Source organism: Cavia porcellus, unplaced genomic scaffold (assembly GCF_034190915.1).
Source record: "Cavia porcellus strain 051 isolate PalLab524CR breed Dunkin Hartley unplaced genomic scaffold, mCavPor4.1 scaffold_6, whole genome shotgun sequence".
Taxonomy (NCBI): domain Eukaryota; kingdom Metazoa; phylum Chordata; class Mammalia; order Rodentia; family Caviidae; genus Cavia; species Cavia porcellus.
This window is the reverse complement of record NW_026947489.1, coordinates 78,703,191-78,721,558: the sequence shown is the minus strand read 5'-3', so window position 1 is coordinate 78,721,558 and position 18,368 is coordinate 78,703,191. Positions and strand designations below refer to the sequence as shown.

Below are 18,368 nucleotides of genomic sequence, written 5' to 3'. Positions count from 1 at the left end.
AGCTTTAACTGAAACTGCATTCTCTATCCCTGTATTTCAATCTTGCCTTTATTTTTTCCCCACTTATTAACTGCCATATTATACTTCTTATATGTTTACTTATTTTACTTATTTCTCTCTCCTAGAGAGTAAAGTACAGTACACAAAAGGAGGATTCTTTTTTTTTTTTTTTTTTTGTCTTTTTCCTTTTTATCGGTACCAGGGATTGAACTCACGACTGCCTGCTTTCAAGGCAGGCGCTTATGCCGCTGAGCTAAATCCCCAGCCCCAAAAGGAGGATTCTTATCTGTTTTGGTCACTGCTGAATCCCCAATTCAATTTTTTAAACATCTATATATCTATATATCTATCTCCATGTAACCACCATTCAAATCAGTAATTGAACAGTGCCAAGTACACATGTTAAGTATCTACTAAACACATGACTTATGTGGTTTCAGACTAAACTTGGTATCAGAATCAATTTGATGAAAAGAATTACAACAGAATCAAAGGAGTGGGCTCAGGGATATGTCTTTTTCAAAATGCTCACAAAATGGGAAACAAATGATGCATATATGATACAATGATACCAGGAACTGATTTTGTTTTTCCCCAAATCCCCAACCCAACCATACTGTGGTCTTTCCGATTTTAACTGTGGGAGGAGGAGGAAGAAGAAAGAAGAAGAAAGAAGAAAGAAGAAAGAAGAAGAAGAAGAAGAAGAAGAAGAAGAAGAAGAAGAAGAAGAAGAAGAAAGAAGAAGAAGAAGAAGAAGAAAGAAGAAAGAAGAAGAAGAAGAAGAAATCAACATCTGTAATTATTCCTTTAAATACAGATTATTAGAGAAAATTCTCCAAAATATTTTGACCCACTGAGGCTCGTCTCTCATACCCTGGAGAGGAGAGGGAATGTCAAGTCATGTGAGATATAATGCATTACATCTGCCTCTTGGGATCATCTGATTTCTGATTAAATTTCGTATCCTTGCTAATTAAATTGGGATTTAAGCTAAGTATGGTGGTGCACCACTGTAATCCCAGTCCTCAGGAGACTGAGGCAGGAGGATTGTTGTTGCGAGTTCAAGACCAGCCTAGGCTACAGAGTCAAGGTGAGCCTGAACTACATAGCAAGACTTTTGTCTCAAAAAGACAATAAATAAATAAATAAATAAATAAATAAATAAATAGGGGTTTAATAATCCCTTTCTATTAACCTATAAACCATCGCAAAAGCTACAGCTAGTATCAGAGAGGTCTAACTCCTATTTCTAGTTAAATGCCACTGGCAGAGTATGTTTTATAAAGGAGCCTTTCATAAAAATGAGCCCTAAAAATATTTTCCCCTAGCACAAAGATTTATTTGAAATGATTTGGTGAATTCTAACATAGTAAATAATGGATTCAGAACAGAGAAAAGAGAAGAAAAAAAAAAGGACACATCATGAAAAATGGAACATAGGGAAGGAAGTATAGATCCCAATTTAAAGACAAATAAATGAGACTGGGTCAATTTCCACACCCACAGCTAAATCTGCAGACAAGAAAAAGAGAGAGAGAGAGAAAGAGAGACATAGAGAGAGAGAGAGGGAGAGAGGGGAAAAAGAGGAGAGGGGGAGAGGAAGAGAAGGAGAGGGGGAGAGGAAGAGAAGGAGAGAGGGAGAGAGAGAGAGGGAGGGAGACAGAGAGAGAGAGAGAGAGAGACAGAGACAGAGATGAAAAGATGCTATAGGTTGAGTCAGTTCTGAATAGTTAGTTTTTATGCGCTGCTGGGAATTGAACCCACGCCAGGCAGGTATTTTACACCGAGTTACATCTCCCAGCCCTAGTTATGAAGACTTCAAAGGGTGAGAACCTTAAGAGTTTAAAGCCAGCTACAGCCCAGTGTTAATGGTGCAGGCCTGTAATCCCAGCTTGAGAGGCTGAGGCAGAAAGACTGTTGCAAATTCAAGGCTAATGTAGACTGCATAGCTAGACCCTGTCTCAGAAAACCAACCACCAAACAAAAAAAACAAATGAAAAGTTAAGAATAAGCCAGCTACAGAAAGACACAGAATGGAGGAAGGATGAAAAGAAGGTATTCAAGAAACCAAGCAACTCTGAGGGAGAAAACCTGCTAAGACTACAAGATTTCAGTTACTGTAAACACTGCAGAAATGGCAGAATCTCAGACTTTTTAACTTGTACGTGGAATAATGGATCATTGAGAAGGTGTACGATGAAGTCTAAAGCACTGTAAAAATATCAGTTACTTCTCTTCTAAAATGCAAAGCCTCAATACTCTTAGGCAATCTTTTACCCCAATTTTTTATTGTTATTGATGAAGAAAATAAGCTCAGATGTAAAATGACCTACTGGTAGTACAGCGGTCACAGAATGGTCACACAAAAAAAGCTTAGTGTTAGAGGTAATATGCTAATTACAAGACAGGAAAGGATGCTGGTGACTTGATATGTAGAGAAATGGGAGGAAAGCTCTCTACTGCTTTCTGGCAGAGAATGAAAGAAGAGAAAGGATTCATTTTAAAACAAAACAAAATAAAACTAAAAACACTTGGCTTACAAAAGCAGATAGAAGCATTAACTATATGAAATTAAAGTGAGATGGCACTGATTTATAGTTACATTTTAGAAGTAGAATTTTTTAGTTAGAAAGAATATACAGTTACAATTCTGGTATGTAGTGCCAAGGTATCCTGGGGATTGCATCAGTTTATACCCTCATCATCAGTGTTTGAGAGAAACTGTTTCCTGCAAATTCAAGGCAATTGTTTATCAGACCAAGGGGCTGGGATGCAGCTCAATAATAGCGTGCTTGGCCGGCATGTTCAGTCTCTAGGTTTAGTCCCCCCAAAAGTTTCTGCTATCTATCAGATGAGCAAAATCAACTGTTTGATAAACATAATATATGGAAAAACTAAAAGGAAACAGGTTCTAACAAATATTGATAAGGATGTAAACTGTTATAATCCCCAGGATAATCTAGCATTACATATCAAAATTACAATTATATATACTTTCTGACTCAAAATTTTGCTTCTAGAAATATAACCTATACATATGTATGCATGTTTACAAAACTACAAGATTATTTATTATATTAACAAAAAAGTTTAAAAAGAAACAGAATGTCCATTAGTAATAAGGGATCAGTTACATTAATTATGGTCCATCCAGATAATAATATACTATAGAAGTATTTTTATTTTATTTATTTATTTATTTATTTTTAATTTTTTTTTTTTTTTGTCTTTTTCGTTTTAATCGGTACCAGGGATCGAACTCACGACTGCCTGCTTGCAAGGCAGGCGCTTATGCCGCTGAGCTAAATCCCCAGCCCTAGAAGTATTTTTAAATGCAGAAATTCTTCATGTATCAATATGGAAAGATTTGCTAAACATATTAAGTAAAAATATTGTGTACAGTAATTTGAATAATACATTATATGTGAAAAAAATTATATTAGATTACAAAAGAAAGATTTCTGGAAGGATAACTAACACCCAGTACTAATAACAGAAACTGATAGAACTAATTTGGGAGTAGGGTGGGAACTATAAAGAACAGAGTGAGAAGAATTTTCACTGCATAATTTTTTTTTTTTTATATTGGGGATCATGACCTCACACTTACCAGAAAAGTGCTGGAGCCACTGAGCTAAGTGCACAGTGGCTGCCTGGCAAGCACAATATCATGAGTTTGATCCCCAGTACCAAAATAAATAAATTAAATAAAAGAAGTCTTTAAAATACAAATACAGATAGCCAGGTTCTACTTCTAGGGAACTGATTTTATAGGTCTGGGCAAGCCCAGGACTAAACACTTTTTTTGTTTTTTTGAGAGTCTTGCTAGATAGTGCAGACTGGCCTCGAATGTATTATGCAGTCCAGGCTGGCCTTGAACTCAGTGATCCTCCTGCCTCAGTCTCCCAAGTGCTAGGATTATAGGAATGTGCCACCAGACACAGGTCTTTTTTTTTTTTTTTTTAGTACTGGGGATTGAACTCATGACCTTGTGCTTGCCAGGCAGGCACTTATGCTGCTGAGCTAAATCCCTGACCCTACACCTAGCTCTTAAATACTGTTTTTAAGCCACTGCCAGAGAATTTTCTAAATCAATCAGAATCACTTCATGTCAAAGCCCCAACAAAAGCCCTAATAAAAATTATTTTATGTTTATGACCTTTAACGAACACAGTTTGGTGGAGAACACACTAATAATCCTGAGGGACTCTGGAGGCTAAAGAGTGGACACACTGGGAAAACACTGCAAGAGAGGTGACTGCACATTTCCCGATAGATCTACCTTGTCTAACCTCATACACAGCCCGCACTCCTCGTGGAGAGAGGGCCTTCAGCACACTCACCTCTCACTCAAAGCCGACAGTTGCACGGTTGCTCCTTTAAGTCATCATTTTGCTTGCCCACAAGGCTAGGCAAGTCTCAAGTACTAATTTTCGGCTTCCTATGAAGCTAGACTCTTCATTACCAAAGAGTCAGGCTCAATAAAGAAGAGTCATTTGAGGGATTGTAAAAATTTAAAAGCCTACCACACAGAATTCTGTAGTGAGCAATTTAGGTAAAACCATTAAATAAACAAACCTACCAAATGTCCATATTCAAGCCAGTTGCAGTGGCATATACTTATAATCCCTGGATGGAGAGAGGCTGAGGCAGAAGGATCTCAAGTTTGAGCCCCACTGTAGCAACTTAGTGAGGTTATACCTCTCAAAATAAAAAATAAAAATGGCTAAGGACATAGTTCAGTATAAAGGCCCTAAGTTCAATCTCTAGTAATGATGGTGGGGGGAGAAGGTCTGTATTTAGTGTTTAGTATAGTGTCTTACTATTTCATCAAAGATAGATATAGGAGAGAAAAAAAAAAACACATGTGTAAAATATATCTCCCTAATTCTTACCAACAAGTCACTATGAACTGCAGGATTAGGACATGGATCTTACACCATTAATCCAAAGATCATTACAGCAAGCATTATAGGTCAGAGTACAATTATGCTCTGTAAGTATTATCTGGGACAATTTCTACAACTTTTGCAGAATCTTTATCCCTGCCATACTCTAACAACTCAATCTAATCATAAACGAAGGTAAATTTGGCCTCTCCAGGAGATATCACTCCAAGTAGAAGAGAACTGAAATTTACTGGGTTTCTGCTCTGTGTGCAGCACTATGATTTGCACTCATACAGTTAATCCTTTACATAATCTTCACAAAATCCAAGAAAGAAGCTTTCAAATCTTTAAAGTCAGGTTATGACTACATTCCCAAGACCACAAACTGTAAAGTAATGAGTCAGAACTTTAATCTATGTTGTCTAACTCCAAAGCCTATTTTTTCCTACTGTCATAAGGTATCTCTCTTAAATAGGAACACTTAAGTAAAGAAAGGTACACATTTTAAGATACTTGGTAAGTGAAACCGCTGTATTGACCCACTTGACAAATACAAAAGGAACAATTATTATGTCAAGCACAGGGATAACCACGTTACTCATAAACAAACTGAGATCGGAGAGTTTAAGGAACTTGTCCAGCACACATGGCTGTAAAGAGAGTAATCAATCTGACTCCAGAGACCATGCTCTCAATTATTCCTCTATAGTACCTCCCTAAAATATAAAGAAATCTTAGCATCTATGAGAGTCCTGGTATATAGAATTTAACCAATAGATATTTACTGAATTAAAAAAATAAAATTTAAAAGAAAGCAGTGCATTAGTGAAACATGAGTGTTTTCTGCTGCAGTGAAAAAAATTGTGCCCACTGTAACTTCATAGTCACGAAAGGAAGCCTACCAATGATCCCAATGATCCCACTGAAAAAGAAAAAACTTTCCCCCAAAGTAATCTCAAATTTTACTTATAGTCATTCTGGATATGGATAGCAGAAAGTAATAAAGACCCTTAAACGCTTTGATAATAAATACTAACACTGTTGACTTCTAGCAAGATGGCAGAGTGGTGGACAGCAGAGAAACAGCTTCTCCAAGATTTGGTGTCTAGACACTGCGTACTGCAACATGAGGAAGAAGACAAGGAAGGCAGTGGGTACCCAGGGCTCAGCAAGGATCTGAAGTAGAAACTGAAGTCCGTGGGGAGAGCAAAATGAGATCTCAGTGCAGAAGCAGATGACAAGCAGCACTTTCTCCCTGCACCATCTCATTGTGAGGGAGGTTCAACCCAGACCTGCAGGTGCAAGTGACTGCAGGCAACCCAAGGGCCTCCACCGAGAAACACACCAGTGGAATGGAGCAGTGGCTGCAGTAGAATGCAGAGGCAGGTGAACTGTTCAGGTTCAGCTGTCCCCCAGGAGAGAGAAACTAGCTGGTAGTCATCTTGCAGAGAGGTTAACTGAGCTCAGAACTCAAGAGTAGCTGCAAGCTGGCTCTACCATAGTGGCTCCCAGTAGCAGGGAGAGGCAGAACCAAGCTCAAGCAGGCAGAAGGTCAAGTAACCGGGTTCAAGCTGACAGGAGTACACTGAGTTCAGCAGACTGAACGAATCAGGTTCCAGTCTCACTGCAAGAAACCAACCTGAACTTCAGCGAAACTAAAGCTTCTGGCTTGCTGCAATTATCCACTACTATGCTGTAAATCTAGGACTGGCTTGCTGGGATTAACCAACACAGATCTGAGTTCTGTCTACCCACTCTGTCTACCAGTAATGGCAGAGACACACTCTCACGTGGGCATTTTTTCTTTCCTTTTGCTTTGTTTTCTTTTTTCTTGATTGTTATTTTTATGAGTGTGAACACTGTTTCTAGTTTCTTTATTGTTGTTGGGGTTATTTCTTCCTTCTCTCTTTTCCACTTGTTTCCTTCGGTTTTCACAGTTGGCATATTCTTCCTCTGTCGTCCAGCCTTGCTTACAAGCTATTCTCTATTTTTTTTTTCACTAACCCTCTTTAAATTTTCTCTCCTGAGAGTCAAATCACCATACTAAGGGCATATTTACTCTATGCAATTTTCTGGTTCATTTTAGATTTTGTTACATAACTGCAAATATAATCTATATGGTTAAAGGTAGCAAATGAATAGTTATCACAGTTTCTTATTCTCTAGGCTATGTGTGATGCTACCATTATTGCTGATTATACCACTTTAGCCAAAGTGACATAATTCTTCTTATTGGTTGTTCCTGGTATGCCAAGGCTTAAATTGCTTAAGTCATAAAAACAACACTATAGGCCAGTGCTAAAGAAACAACACTATAGGCCAGGGACTAGGCCTCATAGGCATCAACTTCTTATTCCCAATAAACTGAAGAGGTAGACTCTTGCAACAGACTCAAAACCCAAAAGCCAGATACATCTGGAAGACATCTCTGAGACATAGTCATTTCCTAAGGGTTCTAAATACTAGCAATAAAGCTACTGGCCATAAGCACTTTATAAGCATCATACCAAGAATTAAACTAAAAGAGAGAGTGGGGAGGAGAGGGAGAGGAGAGCGATAGGAGAGGCAGAGGAGAAGGAAAGCAGAGGACAAGGAGAGCAGAGCAGAGCAGAGGAGAAAGAGAAGACATGCAAAATGCAATGCCAGACTTCCAGATCACCAAAGCCAAACCTAGGGGGCAATGATGTGGAACAATTCAAAAGCCACCCAATGGCATTCTCTGGAGTGCTAACAGTAGAATACAGCAAAACATCAAGAGGATTATTCATCATGACCAAACAGGCTTCACCCCAGATGCAGTGATGCTTCAGGTGTATGCAAATCAATGAACAAAATCACCACATTAACAGAAGCAAGGACAAAAACTATAATCCCGATCATTTCAACAGATGCAGAAAAAGCATCTGACAAAGCCCAACAGCCGTTCATGACAAAAACCCTACAGAAAATTGGAATAAGTGGTCTTTATCTCAATCTGATAAGCCATCTATGACTAACCAACATCCTACTAAATGGACAAAACTGAGTTTTCACTCTAAAATCAGGAACAAGACAAAATTGTCCACTTTTATTCAATATAGTTCTGGAGACATTAGCCAGAGCAATTAGGTAAGAGAAAGAAATAAAAAGAATAAACACAAGAAAGGAAGAAGTTAAATTATCATTATTTGCAGATGACATGATACTCTACAAAGAAGACCTAAAAACTCCATAAAAAGACTCCTAGATTTAATAACCAAATTTAGTAGCAAAGCTGGATACAAAGTCGGCACCCAAAAATCAGTAAAATTCTTGTATGTAAGTAACAACTTCACTGAGAAATTAGGGAAACAACACTTTTCATAATAGCATGCCCCCAAAAATGAAATATCTAGGAATCAATCTAACAAAGGAAGCAAAAGATCTTTATACTGAACCACAGTACTCTGAAAAAGGAGCTCAAAGAGGATATCGGAAAATGGAAAGATATCTTATTCATGGGTAGGAAGAACCAACAGAGTGGAAATGGCTATACTTCAAAATTATTATACAATCCTGATCAAAATTCCAACAGTATACTACTCACAGAACTAGAAAAAATCCTAAAATTAATTTGGAGTCAGAAGAGACTTAGAATATCAAAAACAATGAAAGCAAGGGGCATTATAATCCTTGATTTAAAACTATATTACAAAGCTACTATGTTTTTTTGTACTAGCATGGTACTGGTACAAAAAAACAGATGTGAGGATCAATGGAACAGATTAGAAGATGCAGAAACAACTCCAGACACACTCAGTCACCTTATCTTTCACAAAGGAGCCAAATACATTCACTGAAAGAAAAATAGCCTCTTCAATAAATAGTTCTGGAAAAACTGGTTTTCTATATGCCAAAGACTAAAACTAGACCCATATTTTTCATCAGGCACTAAACTAAAACTGAAATGGATTAAAGACCTAATATTAAAACAGAAGCACTAAATCTTCTGGAAGACATAGTAGGTAAAACTCTTGAAGACATTTGGGTAGAAGCATAGGTTTTATAAACAAAATCTCAACCACACAGGAACTATCACGAAGAATCAACAACTGGGGTCTTATCTTACTAAAAAGCTTTTGCACAGCAAAATAAACCACCAACAGAGTGAAGTGATAACCCACAGTGTGAGAAAAAATTTCTGCCAGCCATCCCTCAAAAATTATTATTTAGGTTTTTTTTTTTTTGTCTTTTTCATTTTTATCGGTACCGGGGATCAAACTCACGACCGCCTGCTTGCAAGGCAGGTGCTTATGCCGCTGAGCTAAACCCCCAGCCCCAAAAATTATTATTTAGAATATACAAAGAACTCAAAAAAATCAGACCCTCCAAATTTAGAGATCTAAACCAAAAATGGGTATCTGAAATGAGGTCGCCCTTCTCAGATGAAGTAGAAACAGCAGACAAGTATACAAAAAAATGTTCAACATTAGTCATTTGAGAGGTACAAATTAAAACAATTCTGAGAATCCATCTCACTCCAGAAAGAATGGTTGTATCAAGAAATCAACCTATAACAAACGCTGGAGGGGCTGTGGGAAAAGAGGAACACTTTCCCACTGTTGGTGGGAGTGTAGACTTGTGCAACCACTGTGGAGATCAGTTTGGAGCTTCCTCACAAAACCAAAACTAGAGTTTCCATTTGACCAGTTATTCCCTTTTTTGGAATCTTCTTAAAAGAACTGAAAACATCATAGCACAGCAATATATACACATCCATGGTTATAGTGGTATAGCTAAAAGTCCTCGAAATAGCCCAAATTCTCATCAACCAAAGAATGGATAAATTATGTGTTTTGTTTTTTATACAATAGAATGCTACTCTGCCATAAAGAAGATTAAGTTTAAGACATTTCTAGCCAAATGGATGTACTCTGACACCATATTCTTACGTGAAATAAATTGGGCACATTCGTAAATACTGCAGTATTTCTTTGGTGTAAGAAAGGGTAAATAAGCACCAAAATATATAATGAAAATGGGAAGAAAATGTTTTAATGAGAAGGAGAAAAAGGGAAGTGGGAAGGGATAAAGAAGGACAAGAAAAAAATGGGAAAAAACGAAACAAAGTGTTTGTAAATAAGAAGAGGAAGAGAGGCAGAGGGGAAGGGAAGGGAATGGAAGAAAAGCAGCAGCAAGATACACCATGTACAGGTACAAATTCCCTATGATAAATGTTATCATTATGGACATCTAAAATGTACAATAAAAAAAAATGAAAAAAAGTACTATTACCTTATATTCGGTGTTTCTCAAGTTTCCCAAAATGTTTTCATACTGTAACTGATATAACCATCAGCAGCTCCCCATCTTTCTTTGTATAAAAGTTCTGGCATTTCATGTCACTGTTCAGACAATTCCCTTCGCGTGGAATCATCTTTCCTGTTATCTACCTGGTAAATCTTTTCACTACTAATTTAAATGTCTTTCCTGCGTAACCTTTAGCTCTCCAAATTAGTTACTCCTTTATGACCACCAATCATTTTTACTTATCTTGTGTAGGACTTACTATAAACATTCATGTGTTTTTTGTTCTCCAAGAATGAGATCCTTAAGAGCACAGAGTGGCTTTCTTATCCTTGTTTCTTCAGTGCAAAACCCAGTGAAGGTATTCAATAGTTACACAATGCATTAAAAAAAAACCTATAGTAAAATGCAAAGCAATTTTAAACCTCAATTTTTTTCAGCTGTGAAAGGTTTTATTCAATTAAATAGTCCATTGCAATGGCTGTGCTCCCTAATCTTAAATTTAACAGATAGGAATAGTTCTTAAGATGACTTATAAAAATCCAAAGAATTGTTACTACCTCCTCCATCATGACATCCTGTGTAGCAGAGATTTCTCCTTTGGTTGCTCCACTGTGTACCAGGTTCCGTAGTCGTATACAGAATTCTCTCATCTATGATAGAAACTTAATTTAGCAGTCCAGTAGATATTTCAACTGTAAATAAGCCTAAAAAATCAATGATGGTTCTGTTTTGAAGTATAACTCACCCATAACCTATAGCAAACTTTAAAAGTTATGTTTTCCCTCAATTAGTTCACTTAAATATACAGCAAAAATATTTTGCCTAAGGAGAGATGTGGATTATTCCCAAACAATACTACATAAAAATACTCCTTAGAATTTTATCAGTTGCCTACTTCACCTTTCTCTGTCAAATAACTATGACCATACCTCTAGTATAATTTTCACTTTTGTCGCTTTCAAAAAGGCAAGTCTGAAATTTAACTATCATGCTAAAGAGGATCTGGCTCCAAATCAAGAAAGAATCCAAAGCTATGCTAATAATTTTTTACCCTTTAGATAAGATTCCTCAGAGATCCCTGAGTAGAAAACAACCTACTTCTAACATTAGGAAAACACATCTAAATTTATTTCAAAATGCAGTCCTTCTGCCAGAAATAACAGCTCCAGTTTTAACCTCATAGATAAAAACAATAGATTCAGGTAAATCCTAGTTCTCAAAAAAGAAATTTGGCTGGCAAAGCAGCATCCATATAAGCTTTCCAACTCTGCTTGGGAAAATGAGTTATGTGGAAAAGAAAGATGATTCATAAAGATAACTGAAACAGTAAAAAACAGTTCAGTGACTGTATCAACTCTGCAGTGTGTAGATAAACTTCATTCACGTGGTCTGGGGAAGTATAAGAACATATGATACTCTATAAGGAAGTCTTATTTACTTATTTATTTATTTACTAGTACAGAAAGCTGCCCCAGTCCATGTGTGCTTGTGGCCCATATTAAGATTAAGATTAAGACAGACTCAACCTTAATCTCAATTGTTTATAAAGGTATTAAGTAGTTTTACTGTTTTTTGATAGACACTGACTTTAGCAGTCATCTTGTATATAACCTATATACTCAAGAATTCATTAAAAAAACTACTTAGAAGCTTCAAGGTATATACACCAAATTCAGTCCCATCCTGTTCTACATGCTGTACCTTATGATTCAGAATATCGTTCATCCTTCTGCTTGCCTCTGTTGTATGAGATTCAGGGAAGCATTTCTTAGGGACAACACCATATTTTTCTATAAGAAAACAAATTTTAGTGTTCACTAAAAAGTAGGTCATTGATCCCCAGTACAAAAAAAAAAGTAGTAAGTCATGTTTTACTGGATTCATTCAGAAAAATCTTAGGCTCCACATTATTAAATAGGAGTCCACAGGATGATAAGGTTACCCCAAAAGATAATGTTTTGAATGAGGATGTCTTCAAAAGGTTTCAGTTTTAATGCATTTCTTGATTACACTAATGAAAAAGCGATAAGCTTTTCTTATGGGTAATTCTACTTATTTCTACCTTTTCTTCTCCAACCTATCATCCATATTATGCATGTCTTGATATTTATTTTATTTTTGTAGTGCTTAATATTTATTTTAAAAAGGCATTTTATAGATGTGAATATGAAATAAAGGTTCACAGATTGCCTTCTTTGGAACTCTAACTTACAGCAAATGGACAAAACTATTCTATTTCTCACTAGACAGCCTTTGTCAATTATGCTGGCTCCATAAGAAAAGGCTCTTACCAACAATGTTGACAAGCATATCCCACTGCCCACCATCATTTGTAGGGTTCATAAGCAAATATTGCACCAGCCTCCCATCCTCGGGCTCTTTTTTCTGGGCTGTGTCCACAAAAGCATTCAAGAAGAAATAACAGCGTTCAACCTAGAGTAAGAAGGTTAAACAAAATTAATAGGTCACCCAATTACTTTATTGGCCTCAACAACAGAATAGAAGCTTTGGAACTATATGGTCTCAACCTAATAAGTATTCTTAAACTAAAGCTGGCAATGAATTATCTGTGTCTAGTGCCATAAAGAGTATTTGAAGTTTGAACTGGAAGTGTATAGCTCAGTGGTAGTTTTTGCCCAGTACACTTGAGGCCCTGTATTCCATTCTCAGCACTACAAAAATAAACATTTTAATACTGAAAACAAGTCTTTAATCAACAAACATCTAATGGACACGTGATAGACATTTTAAAGATTTTAAAACCAAATAAACTTATTTACTGTTTTTCAGATGAACACAAACCTGAGAAGGGGAATTAGGTTGTAGACAAATGAAGTAATCTAAATGAAGATAGTAAAAAGGGACATTATTGAGAACAGAATTAAGAATTTAAAATAATGAAAGTAGTAACCAGCAAGGTGAGTCAATAATAGACTCATTATTTTATAGTAAAAAGCAGTCACCCACCAACCAAAAGCAACTTTGTTTTTCAAAGTTTGGAAATTAGACAGTGGCACACTTATAATGAAATGATAACTGTAACTAGAAAAGCAAGGAAAAAAGAACTGATTCCCATCAAGGTTGGTATCAAAACAAAAATATTATGCAAGGTCAGTCCCATACCTTGTCCCAGAAAAAGAGGTAAGACTGACTAAACTCAAATTCTTCAATATTTAATTTTTTCATGAATGGAAGTCTCATAACATTCAGACAAGAAAAGATCCAGCATCGCCCTGAAACAAGAAAGCAAAACAAGAAATTGTGATGAGTGTTCACATAGATGCTATTGCTCTAGATGTATGTCCCAATGCTTACCTTATGAGAAGATCTAGATAATTTAAACTATATCAGGAAGATCAGAAACATTACAATAAAACATACAACACCTAGTAATTACGATTTGTAATATATGTGCACATTTAATGTCTTTCATATAGGTTTAAGATCTTTTTTTTTGAGATTGGAGTCTCACTATGTTGCTTAGACTGGTCTTGCAACTACTGAGCTTAAGTGATCCTCCCATCTCAGCCTCATCTAGCAGCTGGGACTTTGGTGGGCATGCTACCTGGCTAAAAACAGGTGACAAATCACATGAAGAATCCATTACAAACCACCTAAGTAAGACATACTAGAAAAAGAAACACCACTAGAAAAACATGAACAGAGGTCATAAATCCTTCAGAGGCTAGAAAAGACTTAAATGGCAAAGGAAAAATTTTTAAAGTTCTTTGGAATAAAAAAAAAGATACATGTTAAGTAAGGAAACACCTTTTTTAAAAAGACTGATAATATCCAACATTGGTAAAGACTTGGAGAAAAAGCACTGTTATTCTGAATGAGGAATTAAGTTGGCAACATCTAGGAAAAACTTTAAAAAGTCCCTACCCTTTAGTAATATGGAATTATACATTATATTCTTCAATAAAAAATGAACCTAACAGAGTCAATTCCCTATCCTCCCAATAATGAATGAAAAAAAAAGTATTTGGCTAACTGGATTATACTAGCATTTAAAGATATAGATGATATTTGGGAGGCTGAGGCGGGAAGACCACTTGAGTCCAGGAGATGGAGGTCGGCTTAGGCAACAGAGATTCCACACCCCCTCAAAAATATATGTATCTATTGTATTTAAAAAAATACATGGATGAAACAGTAAACTGTTTACCTATTAAAATCATAAAAATACATTTATTTAGAAGCTGTTTTCTTATTTTCCCACTTTATTTTTAGATCGGTTCATACTTTTTACATTTTAGCATCAGTGCCTTTGCCATTATATCCACTTTTTCAATCAAAACACATCATCTTTCTCCCACTAAATGGAACAAGAAGTTTCGGCCATAGCAATGTTTGAATTTATGCATGATGCTGTCCTTGAAACTTTTACACAGAGTGTCAGCTATACAACCACGTTCTTCATTTATTCCTGTAAATGTATAATTAGAAACTCTAACCATGTCATCATTTCCTGTACTGATTTAAGACATCTTTTAAAACCTTACAATGATATCCAATATTTCTGTGTAAGGTTATATGCTAGAGATATATTGTATTCCTTTTTTTTTTTTTTTTTTTTTTTTGCCTCTTTAAAAAACTGATTCGGGGCTGGGGATTTAGCTCAGTGGCATAAGCACCTGCCTTGCAAGCAGGCAGTCATGAGTTTGATCCCCGGTACCGATAAAAAAGAAAAAGACAAAAACAAACAAACAAACAAACAAAACCCCAAACAAACTGATTCAATCAAATGTTCTCTATAAGCGCCCAAAACTAGCATGGATTGACATTACTTTGTCTGCTGAACTGTACTTTAAGATAAATTAACACAGTTATGCCCATTCTTAAAAGTCTTTGTGAGGACTTTGTGAAGATAGGCTAACTCTTTTCTGAAGCACAATTTAGATAGAACATTTTTTATTTATATGAGGGTACAATTTTATTCATATGAAAGTATTTTCACAATATATAAGTCAGTGCATAAGACAGGTAGGTCATTAAAAAATGTATAAAGTATCAACTGATCTTAAATACACGCACGTGCGGGGGCGCGCACACACACACACACACACACACACACACACACACACACTCATGCACAGAGCAGCCAGACATACAGGAAAAAAAATCTCCTGTGGATATTTTGTAAATTTTCTATGTCAAACAAAAATAATTTTGTAACAAAAAAAAACTTCAGCAGTGCTTCTCAAAGTCACTAATACCTCACTACAGCTCATCATGACCTTAGGCTTATTTGTATGTCACTTCTCTCCTAAACACCATATATTTCTAGAAGGAATGTGGATGAACTGTGGATGTGAAAACTGCATTAAAACAGACTACATAGCTCATGTATTATTTGTAATTTTTGTAAATAAAAGTGACAGAATGTATAAGATCTCATCTGTTCCAGATTAACATTTCCAGGCTTTCCCTAGGTGGTCACTGTAATCTAAACTATGAAAAAGCACTGTGACATTACTAAGGTAACTGGATAATTTGTAACCCGATGGCCTATACTACCCTAAGTGCTTTCTATTATCCCAAAACATAAATTATTGCAAGGTCATAGTTTTTTCCCCTAAAATTTAAAAATAAATTGTACTGAGGCATAGTTTACATGTTAAATGTATACTTTATGAGTCTGGCTGGCTCCAGTTAAGCAATAATGTGCTTTTTGTCAATAAAGATACATGAAGAAGAGTTTCGACCTAAAGAAAGACTTTAAAAAAAATTCTCCCTATGTAGTCCGGATTGGCCTTGAACTCTAAGTCAGCCTCAAACTTTCAGCACCCCAAGTGCTGAGATTACAATTGAGAGCCACAAGATCTGATAAGAAAGACTTAACAAAAAAAACCTTTCAGTAAAATTTTGTTGTTAGAATGTTTCCCTTAGTTTCCCAGATAACCAGTCTTTCACTGTAGATGTTTTTATGATAGTGCACTATCAAAAAAAAAAAAAAAAAACAAAACTAAATATACTAAAAAAAAAAAAAAAAAAGACAGCAAAACAAGAACTCCCAATCAGCAAGGTAAGAGAGCTTAATTTTAGTTATTACAAATTGGTCTACCGGTGGTAATGGAGCACACTAACTTTAGCCAAGGAGCATATTTAAAAATAACATTTGATGACATTTTGATGTAATTATATTCTATCTTTTCTATGTCACACATATGTATATGCCTTCAGGGCAATATTGGGGAATCATCTAGAGAATAAACATTTTTTAAGTTTTTTTTTTTGGTCTTTTTCGTTTTTATCGGTACCAGGGATCGAACTCAAGACTGCCTGCTTGCAAGGCAGGCGCTTATGCCGCTGAGCTAAATCCCTAGCCCCAATAAACATTTTTTGCAGTATGTTTTTTTGTGACCAAGACCACTGACAAGTATTCAAAACGTGGAGCTGCAATCACATAATGTCAACACAGAACAGAATTATCTGCAGTTTAAGCAGATAATGACGGGCTGGACAATTTAGTGTTCACACTAAATGTGTCAACAAGCTACAGAGCACCAAAACAAGCCACAAAGGTAATGTTCTTAGGACAGCGTTTATCTGCCCCTAACTTTACGGATTTACCACAAATTCACTCAGCATAAACCTCTGTTTCCCCAAGGCCATTCTTAAGACACCAAAATGGAACGCTGTCAAAAAAGTCAAGCATGCGAGAACTTTCAAGACTCACCAGAGCTCTTCTGGTTGGTGACTGGCTTGCCTTCCAGAGGCACAACGTGCTGGAACACATGCTGCGCGCACTGCACCGTGGCCCTTTTCAGGCAGATGTCCAGCAGGTCGTGGGTGGTCCCGACATTCTGGGCAAGTACAAACTGAGGGTCGGATTTCAGTTTCTGGATCACGGCAGATACCTGCTCAGAATCAAGTCCTGTTGGGAGACCAGAAGAAATTCTACCACCAAAAGGAAGGTGAAGAGGCTGCTCCAGAGCTCCTGCATCCTGGGTCTAACTGCTAAGCGCATCCCGGGTGACCACTGACGCGGGGAAGCCTCTGACCGACGTCCTCCTCCCAGATGCTTGCTGTTGCCTCCCTCCAGGCCACTCCATACCCGCCCTCGACCCCGTCCCAGCCCCCGGCCTTCTGCGCCGCCGGGCCTCACGGGTGCCCCGAACTCCACCGAGCGGACCCCGGTAGGCACTCGGCAGGGAGAGCGCGCCTCACCCGCGTTGCTCATGGCGCACACACTGCCCGGTACGATGTTAGTTTTTGAGGTCTTCAGGGGAGCGTCGGGGTTGCAAATACTGCCCGCTGTCTAGGTGGCCCAACCCGGCTCTCGCACCCGGAGCGCCGGAAAAAGGAAACCAGCTCGTTGGTTGCGAGGAGGTTAAGGCCTAGAGAAACGGGGTCCGCGGAGGGACAAAACTCCCCCCTCGCGTTGCTGACTCAGCGCCATCGGAGCTGGCCCCGCCCGGGGGAGGGCCGACGGGGGCGTCCTCGCTGACGGGCGCTGTGTGGTCAGTGCCCCCGCACGGGCGGGTCTCTAGGTTGGTACCGCCCAGGTTCGCTGTGTCGCGTGGTGGCTTGCAGTCCTGGTGGCGCCAGCGCCTTCGGCCATCTGTAATGCCTAGCTAGTCCTAGTCACCGGGCCACCCTCTTGGCACCAGTCTCGCATGAGCGGGAAGCTGATGGCTTTTCTTATCTTGTCCAGAACCCCAATAGCTTAGCATCAGGAATTGACTTTATTGAGTCTTTTAAGAAGCTCCAAAGGCTCTAAGGCATTGAGGACCACGTGAAAGGCTGAACATGACACCCAGGGCTTGGGTTGGGTTGTCATAGCCAGAGAAATCCTCCTAGTGGCTCTTCTTCTAGGCATCCTTTGCCTAGAAGCTGGCCAATCACTGTGTTTTCAATGGCAACTTGTTGCTTGGATTCTAGTCAGAAGCAAGTTCTTGTATGGGAGGGGAAATTGGAGTCATTCTTTTTCCCACCCACTCAAAAGCTATCATCACGTTTCTAGAAAGACAATCTGCTCATTTGAAGAGAGCTACACATCCTGGGCTTCATGGAGTCCATGAGTTGCTCCTTCTAATTCAGCTTGTGCCAAAGAGTGTGACGCAGCTCAGGCTTTTGCACCAATACTGTTTTGCCAGGCTGTCTAGAATACTGGCCTCCCCAGGTTTTCAAGATTATGGTAATATACCAAGGTTTAGGGTTAGATGAACCTAGATGAACAAGTACATATATATAAAATCTTGCTAT

The 18,368-nt window shown here is 37.8% G+C and overlaps 1 protein-coding gene across 1 annotated transcript in view; it reads right to left on the bottom strand.

Annotated features, from left to right (window-relative positions):
- The window catches only part of Blmh (bleomycin hydrolase), a 42,042-nt gene extending 24,490 nt beyond the window's left edge, over nucleotides 1–17,552 (bottom strand). The window contains exons 1-6 of the mRNA XM_003469697.5: nucleotides 17,331–17,552; nucleotides 16,840–17,037; nucleotides 13,281–13,390; nucleotides 12,449–12,590; nucleotides 11,859–11,947; nucleotides 10,715–10,807 (exon numbers count right to left, since the gene is read on the bottom strand). Coding sequence (XP_003469745.1) covers nucleotides 10,715–10,807; nucleotides 11,859–11,947; nucleotides 12,449–12,590; nucleotides 13,281–13,390; nucleotides 16,840–17,037; nucleotides 17,331–17,343 — 645 coding nt within the window. The 5' untranslated portion in view covers nucleotides 17,344–17,552. The remainder of the gene's footprint in view (nucleotides 1–10,714; nucleotides 10,808–11,858; nucleotides 11,948–12,448; nucleotides 12,591–13,280; nucleotides 13,391–16,839; nucleotides 17,038–17,330) is intronic.
- Between the last annotated feature and the right edge of the window lie 816 nt (nucleotides 17,553–18,368).